Source organism: Archocentrus centrarchus, chromosome 6 (assembly GCF_007364275.1).
Source record: "Archocentrus centrarchus isolate MPI-CPG fArcCen1 chromosome 6, fArcCen1, whole genome shotgun sequence".
Lineage (NCBI taxonomy): Eukaryota > Metazoa > Chordata > Actinopteri > Cichliformes > Cichlidae > Archocentrus > Archocentrus centrarchus.
This window is the reverse complement of record NC_044351.1, coordinates 12,824,650-12,842,792: the sequence shown is the minus strand read 5'-3', so window position 1 is coordinate 12,842,792 and position 18,143 is coordinate 12,824,650. Positions and strand designations below refer to the sequence as shown.

Here is an 18,143-nt window from a genome sequence, read left to right as displayed (position 1 = left end):
TTCAGCATGTGCAAACTGCCAGTTCCATAGGTCCTAATGCACCCCCATATCATCAGAGATACAGGCTTTTGAACTGAGCGCTGGTAACAAGCTACACGGTCCTTCTCTTTAATCCAGAGGATGTGACATCCAGGTTTTGTCAAAAAGAATTTCAAATTTCAATTTGACCACAGAACATTTTGCCATTTTTGCCTCAGTCCATTTAAAATGAGCTCTGGCTCAGAGAAGATGGCCGTGTTTCTGGATCATGTTCACAAATGGTGTCTTCTTTGCATGACAGAGCTTTAACCTGCATTTGTGGATGGCACAGTGATCTGTGTTCACAGACAGTGATTTCTGGGAAGTGTTTCTGAGCCCACACAGTAATTTCCATGACAGACCCATGCCTGTTTTTAATGCAGTGCTGCCTGAGGGTCTGAAGATCAAGATTAGATTAGATTAGATTAGATTAAACTTTATTAATCCCTTTTCAGGGAAATTAAAGAGTAACCAGTATGGATTTTCTGCCTTGTCCCTTGCACATAGAAATCCTAGATTCTCTGAATCCTTTGATGACATTATGTACTGTAGACGATAAGATATTCAAAGACTTCACAGTTTTACATAGAGGCTTTTTTTTTGCAGTTTGGTGATCCTCTGCCCAGCTTTACCTCTGAGAGACTCTGCCTCTTTAAGATACTCGTTTTCCCCCCTCAAACATGTTACCGACTTGTTGCCAATTACCTGATGAGTTGCAAAATGTTCCTCCAGCTGTGTCTTTTTAGTACCACTTTCCAGCCTTCTGCTGCCCCCATCCCAACTTATTTTGAGAGGTGTTGCAGCCATCATATTCAAAGTGAGCTCATATTATTTATAAAACAGCAAAACGTCTCAGTTTAAACATTTGATATGTTTTCTATTTTCTATGTTCTGTTGTGAAATCATTGTGTTGTTTTCATTTACATAAACTGGGTTTGTATAACAAAATACTGACAATGTAATTTCACAGGAAGTATTTGCTTCAACACATGTACAATATTTAACTGGAGAAGTAATGTAAGAAAACAAGCAATTGAAAAGAAAAACATGAATAAACAAATAAAAGAAAATACTTTTGTTTCCTCAGTTATTCAATTAGATAACATAAGAGTGAGGTATCATTTTAGAACATCATACATTTGTGTGATTTACTTCCTTTTACTTGGATTTAAAAAGAAAAGGTAAATCAATTTGTTCAATAAATAAATAAACTTTAGTTGATGAGTTCATAGTTCTGTTTTGTGTATGAAAGATTTTTCTAAACATAATTTAACACTTTCTGTTGTGTCGTTTTTTAGAAATTTGGGGGTTTACAAATACACCTAAACGCCTCACGGCACACATGTCCGCACAAGCACGCTTCCCCACCTGTGATTGGACAACGCGCTGTCAGTTTATGGACCCTGTGTGCTTACAGTCAGCCAATCGGCTTGCGTGTTGTTGGCTGGTACGCCGGTACGCCGGTCGGGTTGCAGCTTGGAAAAGGGGAAGCGACTGGCGGAGGCAGCATCGGCTGTTCATTGTGGTGCGGTGCTATGGACCCCAGGGGCAATGTTGAGACCGGGGAGACAGAAAACCAGTCGGAACTGTTCTACGTGCCAATTCCAAGCGAAGCACCGTGCAAGAGGGAGCAGGAAAAACTGTCAGGAGTCGTCAAAAACGTCCACAGAAAACTGCGTAGGAAATACAGGGAGGGTAAGCAGCCTCAGTGGGCCCCTCTGTCTCCCTGTGGCCCTGCAGCCACAGGGGCTAAACTGTTAGTTAGTTAGCTAACAAATGTTGAAGTAACGTTAAATCCTGGAGTTATCGATGAATCCGGTAAACACAGCTGAACGCGTTTTGTTTTTCAGGCTGGTTAGCTGTCGTGGTGGCAGATTGCAGTCGACAGCAGCGACGGTTGCTTTAAGCAAGCAAGGCCTTTAAAGCTCCTTAACAATAAATACACAACAGTTGTTATTGCCGTTTATGGCAGTTTATGCAAGGCTCTTCTGCCGATATGTATTAGCTCGCTTTCACACCCACTCAACACAGACCTTAATAGGTGACTAGATTGCCCCTCTATTGGCAATAAAATATAATTGTGAACTGAACAAACAGTTGTCGCAACTTTTACAACGCAATTAGTTTTATTTTTCTGATATTTGCATCATTCAGAGCCAGACTGCGAAAATTAGTTGATATTTCAGAGCTATATTGCGATTAAGGCATATTAATGGTAGGCCACAACTTTTGCTAGTGGAGCTTAACTCTTGAAGGGTAAGATGGACAATGAAGATCTGGAATTGTGGAGCTAAGTTAGAGATTGGGCAAAAGAGACCGAGGCTGACTTGTTGCCAGGAAAAACCACAGTAGGTTAAAACCTGTCTGCTGCTGTTGCTTCCTGCTATGTCCTTCCACATACAGCACTATATCAGCTGCAACTTTGTTTACCACTTTAAGGTGTGTTTTCTTTCTGCCACTACAATTTGTTGGATGTCCAAAGAAGCAACAAAGTGGTCACTTAGTAGCAGATAACTATAAATCTGTTGGACTGTGATTTGGTCTCTGGGGTGGGCGGGGGGTGGGGCTATCACTCTCTGTCTTGGCTTAACATAGTTAAAGCAGTTTGCAAATAAAGTGATCAAATCAGTATTGGTCCTTCATGCAAAACACAATGCAGCCTCATCTTCTAATGTTTGTATTTGTGAAACAGGAGGATGTAATGGATCTTAATCTAATCATATAGCTGCAAACACTTTATCAGTGTGTGTTCATCAGCAGCCCTCTGTCCCAAGACCAGAACCATCTGTCTTGTTCAAGTGAAAAAAAAGGAAGTTTGGAAAACCCCATTCTCAGGTCATCAGCATTTACTTGTACCATCTATTTGTGTGCATCAGACATCGCACTTAACAGCACTATCAGAGAGATTTAGTCCATGTTTTGTTTGCAGTTGATATCTGTTGCTTTAAGTACTCTGAAATTAAAATTTTGCTACATAACCTATGCTGGGTTTTGTTCTGTTGCTGACGTTGCACTGTCGCTAAGTCTCTTTCTGAGGAAATGCACAGTCGCTCTGACGTCTGTGTGGGAGAGGAGCACAAAAGGCACATTTAAAATATCTTGAGGGAATAAAACTTTGTATGAGTCCACAGTCCTCTTGCGATTGTACCAGAACACAGCAGTTTACAGGCTTAAGTGATTGTTTTTCAGTATAAAAGCCACTAATATCCTGAATTAGATCATCTCTTGCTTTGAATGCCTGGTTGGTTTGTTTCATTTGACTCCTTCTAAATTAAAATTGTGCTTTTGACCATTTCACTGCTCAGAACTATAAAAAAAACCTTGAGCACAAACATTTTTTTTGTAAATAGTTAAAAATGTTTCATAAAAAATGTGGTGGTGTTTGTGTATGCGCTGCCCTACTTTCACTGTAAAACACTGCATAACCATGGTAGTGTATTTAAAATGAACTTGGATTAATTTGTGGTTTGAATGAGTAAAGCATTGTTATTAGAAAAGTATTCAGCATTGCAGAAACTAGCTGCTTGTTTTGGAGACTAGAATAGCATAAAGAAGTCGTCCTGCTTGCAGATCTCATGATTGGTTAATAAGTAAAGCATGATCTGGTAGGCTTGGCATTGAATCACAGTGGTCATGCATTCAAAGCACTGCTGTTTACCACCACGCCTCTTGTTGTTCTTTCATTTCTGCAAATCAGATAGTTTTTTTTTTTTTTTTTCCCCCCTCTTCTGGTCATGGGATTTCTCCCTTGTTGGCACGTTTGCTTATGCTAGGGCTGTCAACTTCTGAGCAGCTGCAAAGATGTACAGTGGGAATTTTTGTGGACATGACCTTTTATTGTGAAATGGCTCTTTGAAGGTGTTTTTATTTTTTTAGATGCACAGTTCTGCTTCTGTTCAGGCAGAGACAAGTGAACATATAGGCAATATTGAAGCACCAACAGTGGTCTGAGATTTTTTTTTTTTCAGCAGTTGTGTTTTTTTTGTTTTGTTTTTTTTTGTTTTCCCCTAAAGAAGTACAATCCTGTTTCGGTGTTTAAGTGGATAACCAAAGCTTGCAAGTAGGTTGTGAATGTTTGATACTTGGTATGTCAGAGAAGACAAAAATAAGACTTCAGCAAGATACTATAATTACGCTGAGCAATTTTTTTTTTTTGTCATCTTTTGGATAGTGCTGTGGTTAAGTGGTTTTTATTTTCTCAGTGGGCGACTTTGACAAGATCTGGCGAGAGCACTGTGAGGATGAGCAGACACTGAGTGAGTATGCCCTCGCCATGAAGAATCTTGCTGACAATCACTGGACCAAAAAGTGTGAAGGAGAGGGCCGCATTGAATGGTGTCGCAGGTATGACTGCCTCCAGATATCGTTTAGGTTTTATTTTAGAGCCCAGTGAAATTGGACTAATCTTAGCCTGTAAAATGAGCTCCTGTAACTCACTGTTGTTGCCTTCCTGGCAGTTTCTTAATCACTGTTTTGATGCCACTTTCACAGTGTGTGTCAGGAGTATTTTTTGGATGGTGGAATGAAAAGAGTGTTAGAAAAGGACCAGAAAAGTGCCACAGTTGCTTTGGGTGCGGGTGCAGCACCTGCAAGTTTCCAGCCATACAGCACCATCCCCAGGTAAGATGAAGTAAGAATGTTGTCTGTCAGAAGTTTACAGTTTGTCCCATTTCCATGCTACATATTAACTGTACAAAGTATAGCATTGCCCTTTATTCCAGATGCTGGATTTGCCAGGGGCATTTTTTTTTTAAATGTATTTATTTTTAATGCTATAGTGTACTATAGAGTTTGTTACTGCTTTATGGAAGAAAATAAACAGACGTTTAATTTTTAAAATTTTGTATTTTCAAAAATTAGCTAGATCCCCAGCTGAATTATTAAGTTTGCTCACTTACAAAGAAATGAGCTGTCTCAAATTTTTACAATAGTTTAGTTTTAATGGCAAGAGACCGAATATCAACCAAAAATCCTAGAAAAAAAAAACATGTTACATAAAAGTTATAAGTTGATTTGCAATGTAAGTTGATGACTTAGTACTTGGTGTAGAAACCCAGCAGTAAGACATTTCATGTAGTTGGTCACCAGGTTTGCACACATCTCAGGAGGGATTTTGGCTCGTTTTCCATTTTGCCCCACTCCTCTTTACAGAAACCTTCAGTCTATAGTGCATGTTTGTACTGCATATGTTTGTGTGTATTATACTCATCAGGCATTACATGTTGTTTGTGCTACAGTTCAATCTCTCAGCTGGGGAAAATGCGCCTTCTTGATGTGGGGAGCTGCTTCAACCCTTTCTTGAAGTTTGATGAATTCCTTACAGTTGGTATTGACATAGTGCCTGCGGTTGAGGTATGAGTGCTTATTAATTCTGTTTAAACTTTTAATTGACCATGTGTTTTCAGCCATTGTTGGTGCATACGGAATGCATAAAGTTCCCCACTTGGGTGGTAAGAGTTTGTGTTACAAAGCAAAAACACCAGAAATGACTCAGCCAGTGCTGTGGTTAGACTATGAGCAAAATCAGTAAAGCACAGGAAAAATAACCCTTTGCATTCTGCAGCTGCAAGTCGTGAAAATAAATGAGTGGGGTGGAAATGGTTACCAGTGTAGCTTATGTTCGAACCATGATTTGTGCTGAAATCTTTTTTCAGAGTGTGTACAAGTGTGACTTCCTCAACCTTCAGCTCCAGCAGCCTCTTCAGCTGGCAGGTGACGCAGTAGAGGCTTTCCTCCGCCAGCTCCACAACCCCATTGATGCTCTACCTGCTCAGCTTTTCCACGTGGTGGTCTTCTCCCTGCTCTTGTCCTACTTCCCCTCACCGTACCAGCGCTGGATCTGCTGTAAGAAGGCCCATGAGCTGCTGGAGCTGCATGGCCTGCTGCTCATCATCACGCCCGACTCCTCTCACCAAAACCGGCACGCCCTCATGATGCGCAGCTGGCGTGTCGCCGTGGAGTCGCTGGGCTTTAAGCGCTACAAATATGTCAAGTATTCTCACATGCATCTCATCGCCTTCCGTAAGGTGTCTCTGGCCACCACCAGTGACCTGGTGTCACGCAACTACCCTGAGATGCTTTACATCCCTCAGGACTTTAATTCCAATGAGGAGGAAGACTGTGAAGACATGCCGTTACAGGTGCGCTCCGAGTTTGAGGATGACCAGCTAGCTTGGGGCTTCACGGAGCTACCAGACACACCCTATGATTCAGATTCTGGGGAGAGCCAGAGCAGCTCTGTACCTGGATTTCATGAGCTAGAGGATCCCATCCTGCTTCAGAGCTAGGCTAAACCAGCAACCCCCCCCCCCCGCTCTACCTAAAGCCCCTTTCAGACATGGAATATGTAACATTGCTGGCTTCAAAAGTCTGTGAAAGTGATGGCATTTTATCATTCAGAAATATCACTCATTTAATACCCCTAATGGTTTCATTCGAACATACCCCTCACAGTGAGAGTGAAAGCTACAGTACATGCATGATATTTGCCACACAGTATTATCAGCATTAATAGTGATTATTGTAACCCCCACTTATGCAAGTTTAGCTCTTTGCTGTTGTACCTAAGAGGAGGGTCTCTCACACAAACTCTGATACGGAGATTTCTCTTCTGTAATGGGAACACACATGCATCACAGAGGTGTGTAATCTTATTTGAAACATATTTATTACATGTTATTGCTATTTATTGCATCCTCTGGTCAGCTGAGCAACTCATAAAGATGCACAAGACACATGCAGAGTTGTAATCTTGTGTGTGCCTATCTATTAACATGTACAAAAGCATTTCTAGGTTTGACCTAGTCAGACTGTCGTTGAGACAGAGTGACCAGGATGCCGATTCAGACGTGAAGCCGACGCATTTAGATGCTGCCAGATTATTGTAAAAGGAGTGAATGTCTGAAAAGGGCTTAACGGTCCTCCCCTTCAACTGCTGCGCTGCCAAATTTAACCAGCTGCATTCTTACCCCACTTCTGCCCCTCCTCCTCAAAACAATGCAGTTTGCACAGTGTGAAAGAGAGAAGTTTACAGATTATTTTCTCATATCCACACTCCTTTTAGAGTGTACACACATACACGTACACACATGCACACACACTCACACACACACACTAAGATGGATATATTTTGATAAATAGCTAGGTTTTTTAAGAGTTGGACATTGAACGCCCACAAGATATATGAACTCCCCGCTTCTCTTAATATCAAAAGTCAGCTTGTCTATATTCTGTATTCAGTCTCTGTTTGAATAAGCTAGGCTGCTTGGTACAAAAGCCAAAAACAGCATACCCAGGCAGCCTGACAGGGGTTTGATTGCACTGCTGAGACTGATATAAAATGATGGACTGGTGCCGTTGCTTCTGTCACATACAGCTCAGCTTTCTGAAATTGTTTTGATGTTCACTTAGTTTTCCAAGACAAAAAAAAAAAACAAATAAAAAAAAAAGCTTATTGTTTGGAAATAGATATCCTTAGTCAAACACTGGTGTTGTCCATTGTAAAGTGTGGCAATGCCTTTGTAACTTGGCATCCTCTGAATGATGTGTGTCTCTTACAAAAAAAGGTGGTATTTGTAGCATTTACATTTTCAGAACCATACAGTAGTATTAGGTTTACTAATGTGAAAACTGTTTACGTATTGTGTTAACAAGGTACGAGTGCAAATTAGGTACAAGTTTGTTTTTTTTCCCTCGCCCTCCTCTCCTTACAGACTGACTTAATTCTGAATGATCTCGTTGCTCCTCTTGCATTTCATTTTCTTCTTGTTCTTAAGTAGCAAATTGGTACAACACTGCATGCCAGTGACTTTACAGCACCAGTATCCTTCGACACAATTTTAGAACCTTGATGTGAAACTACAGCACTCCAGAAATGTGCACAGTCAGAAAATTCACCGAGACAAAAGAAATTTACACTTCTTCGAGTTTGTCACAGAGAACTTCTTAAACAGATGAAATGCTGTAAAATTTAGCAAGTGAAGTCAGATCTGAAACTACTGTTACGCTACAGGGAGGTTTTAGCTAAAGACACTACCAGGTGAAATGTTAGTGTGTTCCTGCTGGTTCCTGAACAGACTAAATGTGTGGGTGTTGTTGGGTTTGTTAGTGTGAATGAAGGAGTGAATTTATGTGATATTTTTTTATTTTTGTCAGTGGCACTTTATCATTGATCCCAAAGGGTGTCACAAAATGTAATTTCTTTCCCCAGAGTTTTACAACCAATATGATAGGCCCACAAAATGATACCAGTAAGTATAAGGTGCCTTCTGTGTTCTTATATATACACATATTACAGACTTTCATGCCCCTGGAGTAAGGATATCGAGCTTCTTCTGCCAAACAGTTAACACACACTGTCCAGTTCTTCTTTGTCATATTAGTGGAACAATATGTGTTTATGTAATGCAGTGTGCTTTTGCCATTTCCATCACTTTCCAGTTAATCATATCTCTGATATTTCCCTGATTTAAGAGGGGAAAAATTTTTTTTTTTGCAGTACCACACATATTCAGACTTTAAAGAAGCGTGTTTTGTGATTTTGTCTTCCAGTGTTTCCTTTGGCTTATTTGCATGATATGATCATCTTCATCAACATTTTCAAAAGCGCAGAACAATGTGTGCTTATAGTGTGGTTGTACTTCTCTTTTATAAATGAATGTAAATCTAAGGTGATTTGGTTTTTTTTGTGCTTATATTTTTATATATTTAAAATAATCTTTAAGACTTTATGAAGGGGCTGTGACTCAAGAGGTGGAGCTTGTCATTGACTCGCAAGTCTTACAACTTTGCCAAAATTGCAGAATTACCTTTTGTTGTAGTAGTACTACTATACAGCAGTAGTTTTTAAACATTTTCTGTCTTTAGAAGTTGAAAAATGTTCAAACCCCATGCCCTAGTGTTAATGATTAAAAATAAAAAAGGATCCAGGGTGAATTTTGATGAAATGGGATCATAAGTAAATTCTTGTTTATTGTCCCTTAAAGAACTGGAGGCTTCACTTGCCTCAGTTAAGGTCAGAGTTCATGATTCAGCAATAAGAAACGGGGAAAACGGCATCCATGGAGAAAACCAATTATTTAAAAAAAAAAAAAAAAAATTGTCTCACATTTGCCAAAAAAAAAAAAAAAAAATTCATTCATCTTATAACATTCTGTGGACTGATGAGACAAAAGCAGAACTTTCTAGAAGGTTTGAGTCCCGTTATATCTGGCATAAATCTAACAGCATTTCATAAAAATTAGCATTATACCAACAGTCAAACGTGGTGGTGGTAGTGTGATGTTCTGGGGCTGCTTTGCTGCTACAGGGTCTGGACGATTTGCCATAACTGATGGAACTGTGAATGTCTGACCAGTTTGTGCCTTAAAACTCAAGCTCATTCGGGTTATGCAGCAGGACAAGGATTCAAAACACCAGCTAGTCCACCTCTGAATAGCTCAAAAAAAATAAATAAAAAGGGTTTGAAGTGGCCTCATCAAAGTCTGGACTTAAATCAGATTGAGATCCTTTGGCATGACCTTAAACAGGACATTCACAAACCCTCCAATGTGTCTGAATCAGGGTTATAATAGTTTTGGATTTTACATTATAGTTTAGTTTTAGTTAGTTTTTACTTTTTTTTCCTCTAATTCAGTTAGTTTTAATTAGTTTTCAGAGTGGTTTTTCTCATTTTTATTAGTTTTTATTTTTGGTTTCATGCTTAGTTTTAGTTAGTTTCAGTATTAGTTTTAGTATTTTCATACCTGATCAGGTGCAAGATTCAAGGCGCAAAAGTGACTAATGAAAACTTGACAAGATACAGTTTAAAGAAATATAGTCAACCAACTGTTCAGAAGACATGCTAAATTTGTGTAATATTAAGGACACACATGAGCATCAACAGGGAGAAACATAAAAACATGAACTCCCAAACTCAATAAATTCTACAATAAACTCCACAATAAACTTCAGCATCAGTGCAGCAGATTAATAACGCCTACATGTGGTGTTAAAAACAAACTCTTTGAAGGAGTCAAAGGTCAAATCCATCTGCACCCTGATGTTCTCACCACCTGAAGCTGCTTCTGTTTTGGAGCTAGCTTGGTTAGATGCTCGCTAATTAAACCTGCAGGGTCTTTGCGGCCTCTGTACACAACCCACGGAAGTTACCGACCTCATGTCCGCATTTATGCTTGTGTAGCTGGATTGTGTGTGTTAAATACCTTGTGGTCGTGTGCAGGTGTTTGTACTCAAAGAACCTCCATACGGGACTCTGCCGCTTTCTCGGCAGACCGCAGCCATTACTTTGCGGACCAGCGCGGTGAGCGCACGCACATGCGCACTCACACAGTTGTTCTGTGGCGCTCCCAGCTTAAACTCGGAGAGCGGAAACAATGATTTCATATTGTAATACTTATTTAAGGCAGAGAACAAAATACAAGGACACTCGACTTAATAATAAAACTTTATTTATAATCTCAGACTTAAAATAGTTTAATAGGTACTCAGTATGACAACCCCAGACAACAGACAAAGATCAGCTCAGGCAAGGTTCTCTCTCCAAAATGACTGCACCCAATCACTGCAAAATGGAAATCAACACATGCTAATTCATAACACCCCACTGCAACCCAAATGGACCGTCACACTACCTAAATCACTCCACTGCAAAACACCACAGAGGGAGAAGGGGGACCATCCCTCGCAGCTCTACTGCTGCTTCCTAAGCTTATCAGACCGGTTCCCTATTAAAACAATCACTTACACAATGAGTTTAAAGATTTATAAAAAGCCACTTAGCTGCCGGTCTGATGACAAGACCCCCTCCCGTGGGGTCTAAGTGTAGAAAACTCCCTTGGCTGATTGGACACACCTTTGGCTTCCGGGTTCTTCTCTCAAGATGAAGGAACTCCAGCTGCACTGTGATTTCAATAGACAGGTGTGGCTTCACAACAAATGACTTAAACACACTTCAATCTAACCCAGCCACAATGTAAGGCTGGAAGGGCACATCTAAATCCCCAATCCCTAACTACCTAAAAGAGGCAACTAGCCTCTCCTTTCTAACTGTCTTCACCGCCGGCAACGCTGATCGCTGCGAACGGCACCCTCCCACCTGGTGCCCAGCAAAACACAGAAACAAGGAAGCTCTCCTCATCTCTACACCTGTTCCCTTTTATCTCCTCCTCCCCAGGTGAGTTCAATTACTCCTCATTACGTCCTCTGCTGTACCAGAGGCCCTGCTATTCATCACAATATCAATCCACAAGGCTTAAGAAAAACCCCAAAAAAACAAGTAAATGAAAGTCAGTTTATCGATAATTTCAGTTAGTTTTGTAAACTCACAATTCAGTTTTAATTAGTTATCGTTTTTTTCCTTTTAATTATAGTTTTTATTTATTTCAGTTAACGACAATGTTTTTTCAATTTCAGTTTTCGTTATTTCGTTCGTTTTCGTTAACTATAATAACCCTGGTCTGAATTAAAATAAGAGTGGGCCAAGTTGCAGTTCTTCCTGCCAAGAGTGGCACAACCAGTTATTAGGTTTAGGGGACAATTACTTTTTCACACAGGACCAGGTAGGTTTGGATAGTTTTATTTGCCCTTAATAAATGAAATCATCACTTAAAAACTCCATTTTGGGTTATCTGAAACATTTAAGTGTGACAAATATTCAAAAACTAAAATCAAGAAGGGGGAAAATACTTTCTCACTTCACTGTAATTCATGTCTGGGTAATTTCATGTAGTTCTACATGGAAACTAACATACAGATGAGTAACAAAGAACAAAAACACTGTAAGGTGTTGGGTGACCTCTATTCTCTATAAATATGAATGTGTTAGCTGACAGGGTTCTCAGATTGGGGCCCCACAAAAACCAGGACAACTTTAGTGTGCCTTGACATTAATTCTGCAAGTTTCTGGAACTTGACTGGAGAAATGGAAAAATATAATCATTCATTTGATGTATTATAATGGTAATGGAGAGCACTGACTAATACGTTGGTTCAAAGTCTCCCATAAGCGTTCAACTGAGGTTAAAATGTTGAGAATGTCATGAATGTTATGCAATTCTTATAATTTTCATGCTCATCAAAACATTTAGCGCCCCTTTGTTCTCTAAGAACAGAAGTGTAATCCTGGAAGAGACCTGTTCTATCGCCATAAAAAAAATAAAAAAAAAAGAGGTGATTACTCAGAAAATATCTGTATTGATTTACAGTGAGATCCTTGCCTACAAGGGGAAAAGTGGACCTAAACCCATGCCTGGATCCCATAAATGAAGAGGTCAAAAATCGGGTTTTCTTGAATGCATCACCCGTTTGTTCCTGCCAACATATCGCAATTAAGATGAAAGATGGAAAATATAAATAGGAAAAAAGATTTAAATACAGTGTTTTTAAAAATATTTGTTACACTAAGGGGAATTAAGGAAAAAAAAAAGAAGAAAAGAAGAAGAAGAAGCGTCGTCAATAATACGGGTTGGGCATTTAACTTTTACCAGCAGTTTTGACCCTTGATGCTTACCGTAGTCGAATTATAATCATGGCGACTGTCATCTGACTGAAAAGTTTTGACGTGAAACTTTTTGAACTGATGTCTTTCACAGCCCTGGTGGCTGGCGTCAGAACGGCCCGGATCCAGTCTTTTAAAATCGTACCACACATCAGCAGAAAAAGTACAAGATGTGATTGTCAGGGCGCTAAATGAACCGTCGCGAGGATGCACCGTTGAGGAATCTAAGGTTTAGGTAGCTGAGCTAGCTACTTTCAACAAGTTAGCCCGCTGGTTAAAAACTAAGTTTGAATGTCGCGGGATTTCAGGTGTCACGACGGACGATAGACTGGGTATATCTTATTTAAATGTCCTTTTTTGGCTTCAGGTACTTAGTCTTTAATTTAAAAATGTGTCGTTTTCTACGTTATTGTGTCAGCCACTGCCTTCACGCAGCAATGACCCGGCTCGAGGAAGTTAACGGAGAAGTGAGCATGTGGTCGTCAGTCCGGTGGATAGGCTACCTGTCCGGGCTTAACCTGCTCGTGGCCCTGTGTATGGGTCTCTATACCCGGTGGGAGAGGAGCGCCGACTCCACCCTTCTTGTTATTTTTATTTTTGTTTTGGCCCTGATTGCCCTTGGAATAGCGATGGAGAGACTCAGCCGCAGCATCCTCCACCTGTGGTTCGGTTTTTTGCTGGGTCTGCTGTGTTTCATCAACTCCCCGGCACTGGAGGGCGACGTCAAGGAGCAAGTGGCAAACTACCTGCTACTGGCCAGCGTGGTTCTAAGGACGCTGTGGGCGCTACTGGAGAGACTGGTTGGATGTACCAGATATCGTCCCGCCTTCTTGACCTCGGCGGAGCGGCTGGAGCTGGCGGGCTTTGCAATCGCAAGCACTGCGCTGCTCATTCAGAAGTCCCTGAGTGTGATGGTTCTTGTGGTGGCTCTGGGCACAGTCATGGTTGCCCTACGGATGAAGGCTCTCCTGGCTCTTCCGAACCTGATCTGCTTTGCTGTCATTACAGCCGTGCTGTTCTTTAAGTCTCTGAACATTACCACCAACCCATTCGCCCTAGCCTGCTTCTTCAGCCAGCTCATCTGCGACCCTCTGCTGGATGTATACTTCAGCGGTCTCTCTGTGACCGAGCGCTGGCAGCCGTTTCTGGTGTGGAGCGGGCTGTGGCGCCGAATGTCCCTTCTGCCCCTGCTGTTGGTGGAAGTGACCTTCATCATCCTGGCTGCTCGGAAACTAACAGCCTTGGATCCGTGGTACCTCACGATCCCAGGTTTTGTGGTGTGTGTGCTCTTCTGGGCTATTTGCCACATGGTGTTTGTCATAACTGCGTGGGGCTTTCACACCAAGCTCAGCGACTGCCAGAGGTTGTGCTTGTCCCAGGGGTCGGAGGTCAGCGGCCTGGACAAGGTTATGGCTTCCAAAGGCATGCGACATTTCTGCATCATCTCTAAACGCCTGGTGCTCTTTACGCTGGTCTCCACTGTTGCTGTTGGTGCTCTGTGCTGGCAGGTAGGTCTATCCAGATAGTGCCTCAGATGCCACAGTGCATCCCACTGACCATGAGACGTGTACTTCTCAAATGCAGATATGACAGCCTTGAATTGATGTATATGGCATTGCAGTGTAACATCCCGATTTCACTTGGCCTGTGACAGATGCATCAGATGAAAGCACATCTGGGATAATTAAAAAACAAAAAAAAAATTACATTAAACCAATAAGGGAGACAAGGTGCAGAAGTCATAGAACATTGTGAACATAGTGTTTACTATAAACACACAGGTTATTCTGTTTTGTTTCCTTGTGTTGCACTTTTTTTTTAACAGTTTCTTTTGCTTGCTCAAGTATTTCAGTGACTCTTGTAAATTTGCTCTGCAGGCCAAAAGCAGTATGTTTGTGAGCATTTTTCTTCTCATTCTGCCACTGGAGTCTCTGTTCCACGGACTCTTCCATGAGCTTGGGAACACCCTGGGAGGAACATGTGTGGGCTATGCAGTGGTCATCCCCACCAACTACTGCAGGTAGTGCAGAGGTCAAACTGCTGTAACTGATAATTGGAAACATGTTCTAGTCAGTTTAGACTGAAATATAATGTCAGTCATACTGACTGAACTTTGTATTCTTGTTTGGTTTTACATCATATCCTATGGCTTAAAATGAAGTGCAATTCTTTTTCCTCTATTTAATTTGTGCTCACTTTATAGTCCTGATGGTCAGCCAACACTGCTGCCTCCAGGCCAGGTGCACGAGTTGAATAGGCGTTCTACGGGTATGCTGAACAACGTACAGCGTTTCTTCGCGCACCACCTGATCGAGACTTTTGGCTGCGACTATTCCACCAGTGGGGTAAGCCTGGAGGCTCTGCAGTCCAAAATCAAGTCCTTTCTGGAGCTCCGCACTTCAGACGGCCCTCGCCATGACACCTATGTGATCTTCTACAGCGGTCATACACATCGCACTGGCGAGTGGGCGCTGGCAGGTGAGACAGGCATTGAGTTGAAGCAACTATGTTTAGAAACATCACCAGGGTTGTAATAAAACATATTTTTATCCAATTTTTAGAGTATGGTTTCATTTACTTAAGCATTTTTGTTTATTAAATGGCCAGAAATTACAGGAAAATGCCTAGACCTCTGTTAAGTAAGGTAACAGACACATTGTGCATTTAGTTAAGACAATCAGTCATGCTTAAGTCTGTAGCCACCCTACCCAAACAGCCAATTTTGAGCCAGAAAAAAATGCTGGTAGTAGGTTAATGTAAAGTTATAGCTACACAGTTACCTGTACAATAACTGGTATTGGTCACTGATATGTGTGGCAGTGGTTCTCAAATCCAGGCCTCCTGGCCCAGTGTCCTGCAGGTTTTAGATGTGTCTCTGCTTCAGCACACCTGAGTCAAATATAGAAGTTATTAGCAGGACTCTGGAGAACTTGACTGCATACTGAGGAGGTAATTCAGCCATTTGATTCAGGTGTGTTGGATCAGGGACACATCTAAAACCTCCAGGACACCGGACCTCGAGGCCTAGATTTGAGAACCACTGTTGTAGAGTGATAATGAACTGGTTTGTATGTTTATCTTTAGGAGGAGATACCCTACGTCTGGATCACATCTTGGAGTGGTGGAGGGAGAAGAACGGCAGCTTCTGTTCACGCCTCATTGTGGTGCTCGACTGCGAAAACTCTTTGCCATGGGTGAAAGAGGTTGGGAAGGTGGAGGAGCTGTATGTGGCCGTGCAGGGAGCGACGTTCGTCAGAGTGACGGACGTTGAGCTGCACGACCCACCGCAGCTTGGAGACTTCACATCCGAGTGGGTGGAGTACAACTGCAATTCAAACAGCAACATCCAGTGGTCAGAGAGGGGCAGAGCGGTTTCTGCTGCTTATGGCATCTCCAAACACTGGGGCGACTACAAGCTGCATCTGCCGACAGGAAGCGATGTCACCAATCACTGGAGCATGTACTTCCCCCGGATGACCTATCCCGTGGTCCAGTTGGCGCTGTGGTGCGGCAGCCTGAACCTGCTGTGGATCTGCAGCGCCTGTCTGCGATGTCTCAAGAGACTCAAGCTCAACTGGTTTCCACCAGCCATACTGGACACTGGGCAGGGCTTCAAACTGGTTAGATCATAGAAATATACATGAACCTATTTTTATTTGAAGAATAGATTTATAAAAGGATTTTCTAAAGGTGACTGAATTTTGAGGGGGTTCTTATCCCAAAAGTAGGCAGCCATTGGATTATACCATTGTTATCATTAACCAGAATCCTGTTGAGTTACTTTAAAATAAACCAGTTACTGATCAGGACATTGACAAAATTATTTAAAGTGCCAGTTTGGAAAGCAGTTCTGTTAATGTGTGACTGAACTCTGATCTTTCCTGATGTCCCTGACATTAGACAAATACACAATACAAGATGGGACCGTACATGGACACTATTTTGCACATTGTAGCACCGTATTGACTGTTAGATCTGATTCTCCTTTTTTGTACATTCACACGGTGCCTTTTACCTTGACTTAACCAAAACTCAAACTTTCTAGGCCAATCCTTTTTATTCTTAAACCAAAGAGTCCATGGGTATGCGTTCAGAGGAGGATCTCAGGCGTAAAATATATTCGTAGCACTCTATTTCTTCATCTCCACATTTTGCATTGTTCCATTTTGATAAAATTATTCTTCTTGCATTCTGCTGCACTCCTACAAAATGTTACTCATTGCTTACTGTATGCTCGAATGCACTTCTTTGGGTCTATTCTAAGCAACATTTTCAAATGCCTTTTAGGGGTGATATTTAAATTCACTCCTGCTGCTTCAGGGAGTCCTCGAAGACCTTTAATTGTACCAATGAATGCACTACAATCAGAGGTGTACAAGAACTGCAGTCTTTCTCATAATGGAGTACAGGAATTAAATGCGTCACACAGAAGGATTCATTTCCTTCCCGGGGTTAGTACAGTTCACTGAACTATGCAAATGTATGCCAATGAGCGGAATGTGTATACAAAGGGATTCATGGTAACGAAACCTGTTGGACCTATGCAATAAAAAGTCAAATTTCACTCCACAAATTACGAATGTACTGAGCTCATGTAATCTATTTTTAATGAAATATATTTCATCAATCTATTTTCTCACTCTTATCCACTCCACAGTTGCAGAGGTGCTGGAGGCTATCCACGTTATTATAGGGCAATATTATGTTATTCATCAGTGCCATTACTGAGTCTGCTTAGAGGTCTGATTCTGTTTTGCTTCTTGATTTCTGACCAGTTTTGTGTGTTGGGCAGCTTTTCAGTGTCAAGCAGTCTCAAAGTGAGGAAAGAAACTGAGGTGTACAGAAGTGCTGATGTCATTGTTTCACAATGTGTAACTGTCAGAAAAACACGTCTGTCTTGACAAAAAGAACTGATAGTCATGGATGCACGTTATTCCGGTGGATTGAATGGAGTAGAACTGGTTCTCAGGGTGACAAATTAGATTCTTCATAAAAGGGTATTAAATTTTTCTTGCTGTGTTTCTTCCTGTTTTAATTAATCTGAACAAGTTCCAGAATACATTACGTGTAATGTCATAGAAAGTTGAGGAATTTATGAACCTGCGAACATTTCAAACTTCAGAAAAGCACAAAATAACTCAGCAAAAAGGAGAAGGGAGTAAACCACCAATCCCATCAGCTGTTTTACTTCCTGAGTCATTAGCTATGATCCAGTGATAGGGAGGTAGTAGATAAAAGAATATATATATGGTACAAATGCATAGAGAGAAAAATGCCAACGCATTTTAGTAGTTTAGTTTTGTGGCAGTCTCCACTTGTAGATGCACTTGTCCAACCTGTCGAACAAGTGCACCAATAAGCAAAACTGATAAAGACTCAATGTAATTGGTTTCTATTGTGAGACTGCACACCAACCAACTTACTCACCATAGAAACAACTTCTGTTTAGGAAAAAGAAAGAAGCGGCTAACATTGAACCTTTGTCTATGGGGTAATAAATATCAGGAAGGACACTATAAACCTATATCATTGCTTGTGATAGGTGGTCACTGTAACTGTGCTGTATGGAAGCAGTTACAGTTGAGAAACTTCTGTAACCAGATTTATTCAGAAAATAAAGCACTGTGCA

At 41.2% G+C, this 18,143-nt stretch overlaps 2 protein-coding genes across 3 annotated transcripts; both read left to right on the top strand.

The window, feature by feature from the left end:
• Window positions 1-1,440: 1,440 nt before the first annotated feature.
• Window positions 1,441-7,495, top strand: samtor (S-adenosylmethionine sensor upstream of mTORC1). Its single transcript, XM_030732358.1, has 5 exons — window positions 1,441-1,713; window positions 4,221-4,362; window positions 4,510-4,638; window positions 5,256-5,370; window positions 5,673-7,495. The coding sequence occupies exons 1-5, from the start codon at window positions 1,554-1,556 to the stop codon at window positions 6,303-6,305; spliced, it is 1,179 nt and encodes a 392-aa protein (XP_030588218.1). The 5' UTR covers window positions 1,441-1,553; the 3' UTR covers window positions 6,306-7,495.
• A 4,849-nt stretch (window positions 7,496-12,344) lies between these two features.
• Window positions 12,345-18,137, top strand: tmem168b (transmembrane protein 168b). Of its 2 annotated transcripts, XM_030730687.1 has the most exons (5): window positions 12,345-12,846; window positions 12,933-14,022; window positions 14,392-14,534; window positions 14,718-14,992; window positions 15,599-18,137. In XM_030730687.1, exons 2-5 carry the CDS (start codon window positions 12,952-12,954, stop codon window positions 16,144-16,146), a joined length of 2,037 nt encoding a protein of 678 aa, XP_030586547.1. In that variant the 5' UTR covers window positions 12,345-12,846; window positions 12,933-12,951; the 3' UTR covers window positions 16,147-18,137. The 2 variants fall into 2 exon arrangements, with proteins under 2 accessions (XP_030586547.1, XP_030586546.1); XM_030730686.1 differs by having other exon boundaries at window positions 12,346-14,022.
• The last annotated feature ends 6 nt before the right edge of the window (window positions 18,138-18,143 follow it).

What these genes read in the sequence shown, in the direction of transcription:
- tmem168b (XM_030730686.1), top strand. Translation starts at nt 12,862, where the DNA reads ATGTCCTTTTTTGGCTTCAGGTACTTAGTCTTTAATTTAAAAATGTGT. An exon ending in TTGGTGCTCTGTGCTGGCAG is followed by an intron (nt 14,023 to 14,391) that starts GTAGGTCTATCC and finishes TTTGCTCTGCAG; the next exon opens with GCCAAAAGCAGTATGTTTGT. An exon ending in ATCCCCACCAACTACTGCAG is followed by an intron (nt 14,535 to 14,717) that starts GTAGTGCAGAGG and finishes CTCACTTTATAG; the next exon opens with TCCTGATGGTCAGCCAACAC.
- samtor (XM_030732358.1), top strand. Translation starts at nt 1,554, where the DNA reads ATGGACCCCAGGGGCAATGTTGAGACCGGGGAGACAGAAAACCAGTCG. An exon ending in CGCATTGAATGGTGTCGCAG is followed by an intron (nt 4,363 to 4,509) that starts GTATGACTGCCT and finishes CCACTTTCACAG; the next exon opens with TGTGTGTCAGGAGTATTTTT. An exon ending in ACATAGTGCCTGCGGTTGAG is followed by an intron (nt 5,371 to 5,672) that starts GTATGAGTGCTT and finishes ATCTTTTTTCAG; the next exon opens with AGTGTGTACAAGTGTGACTT.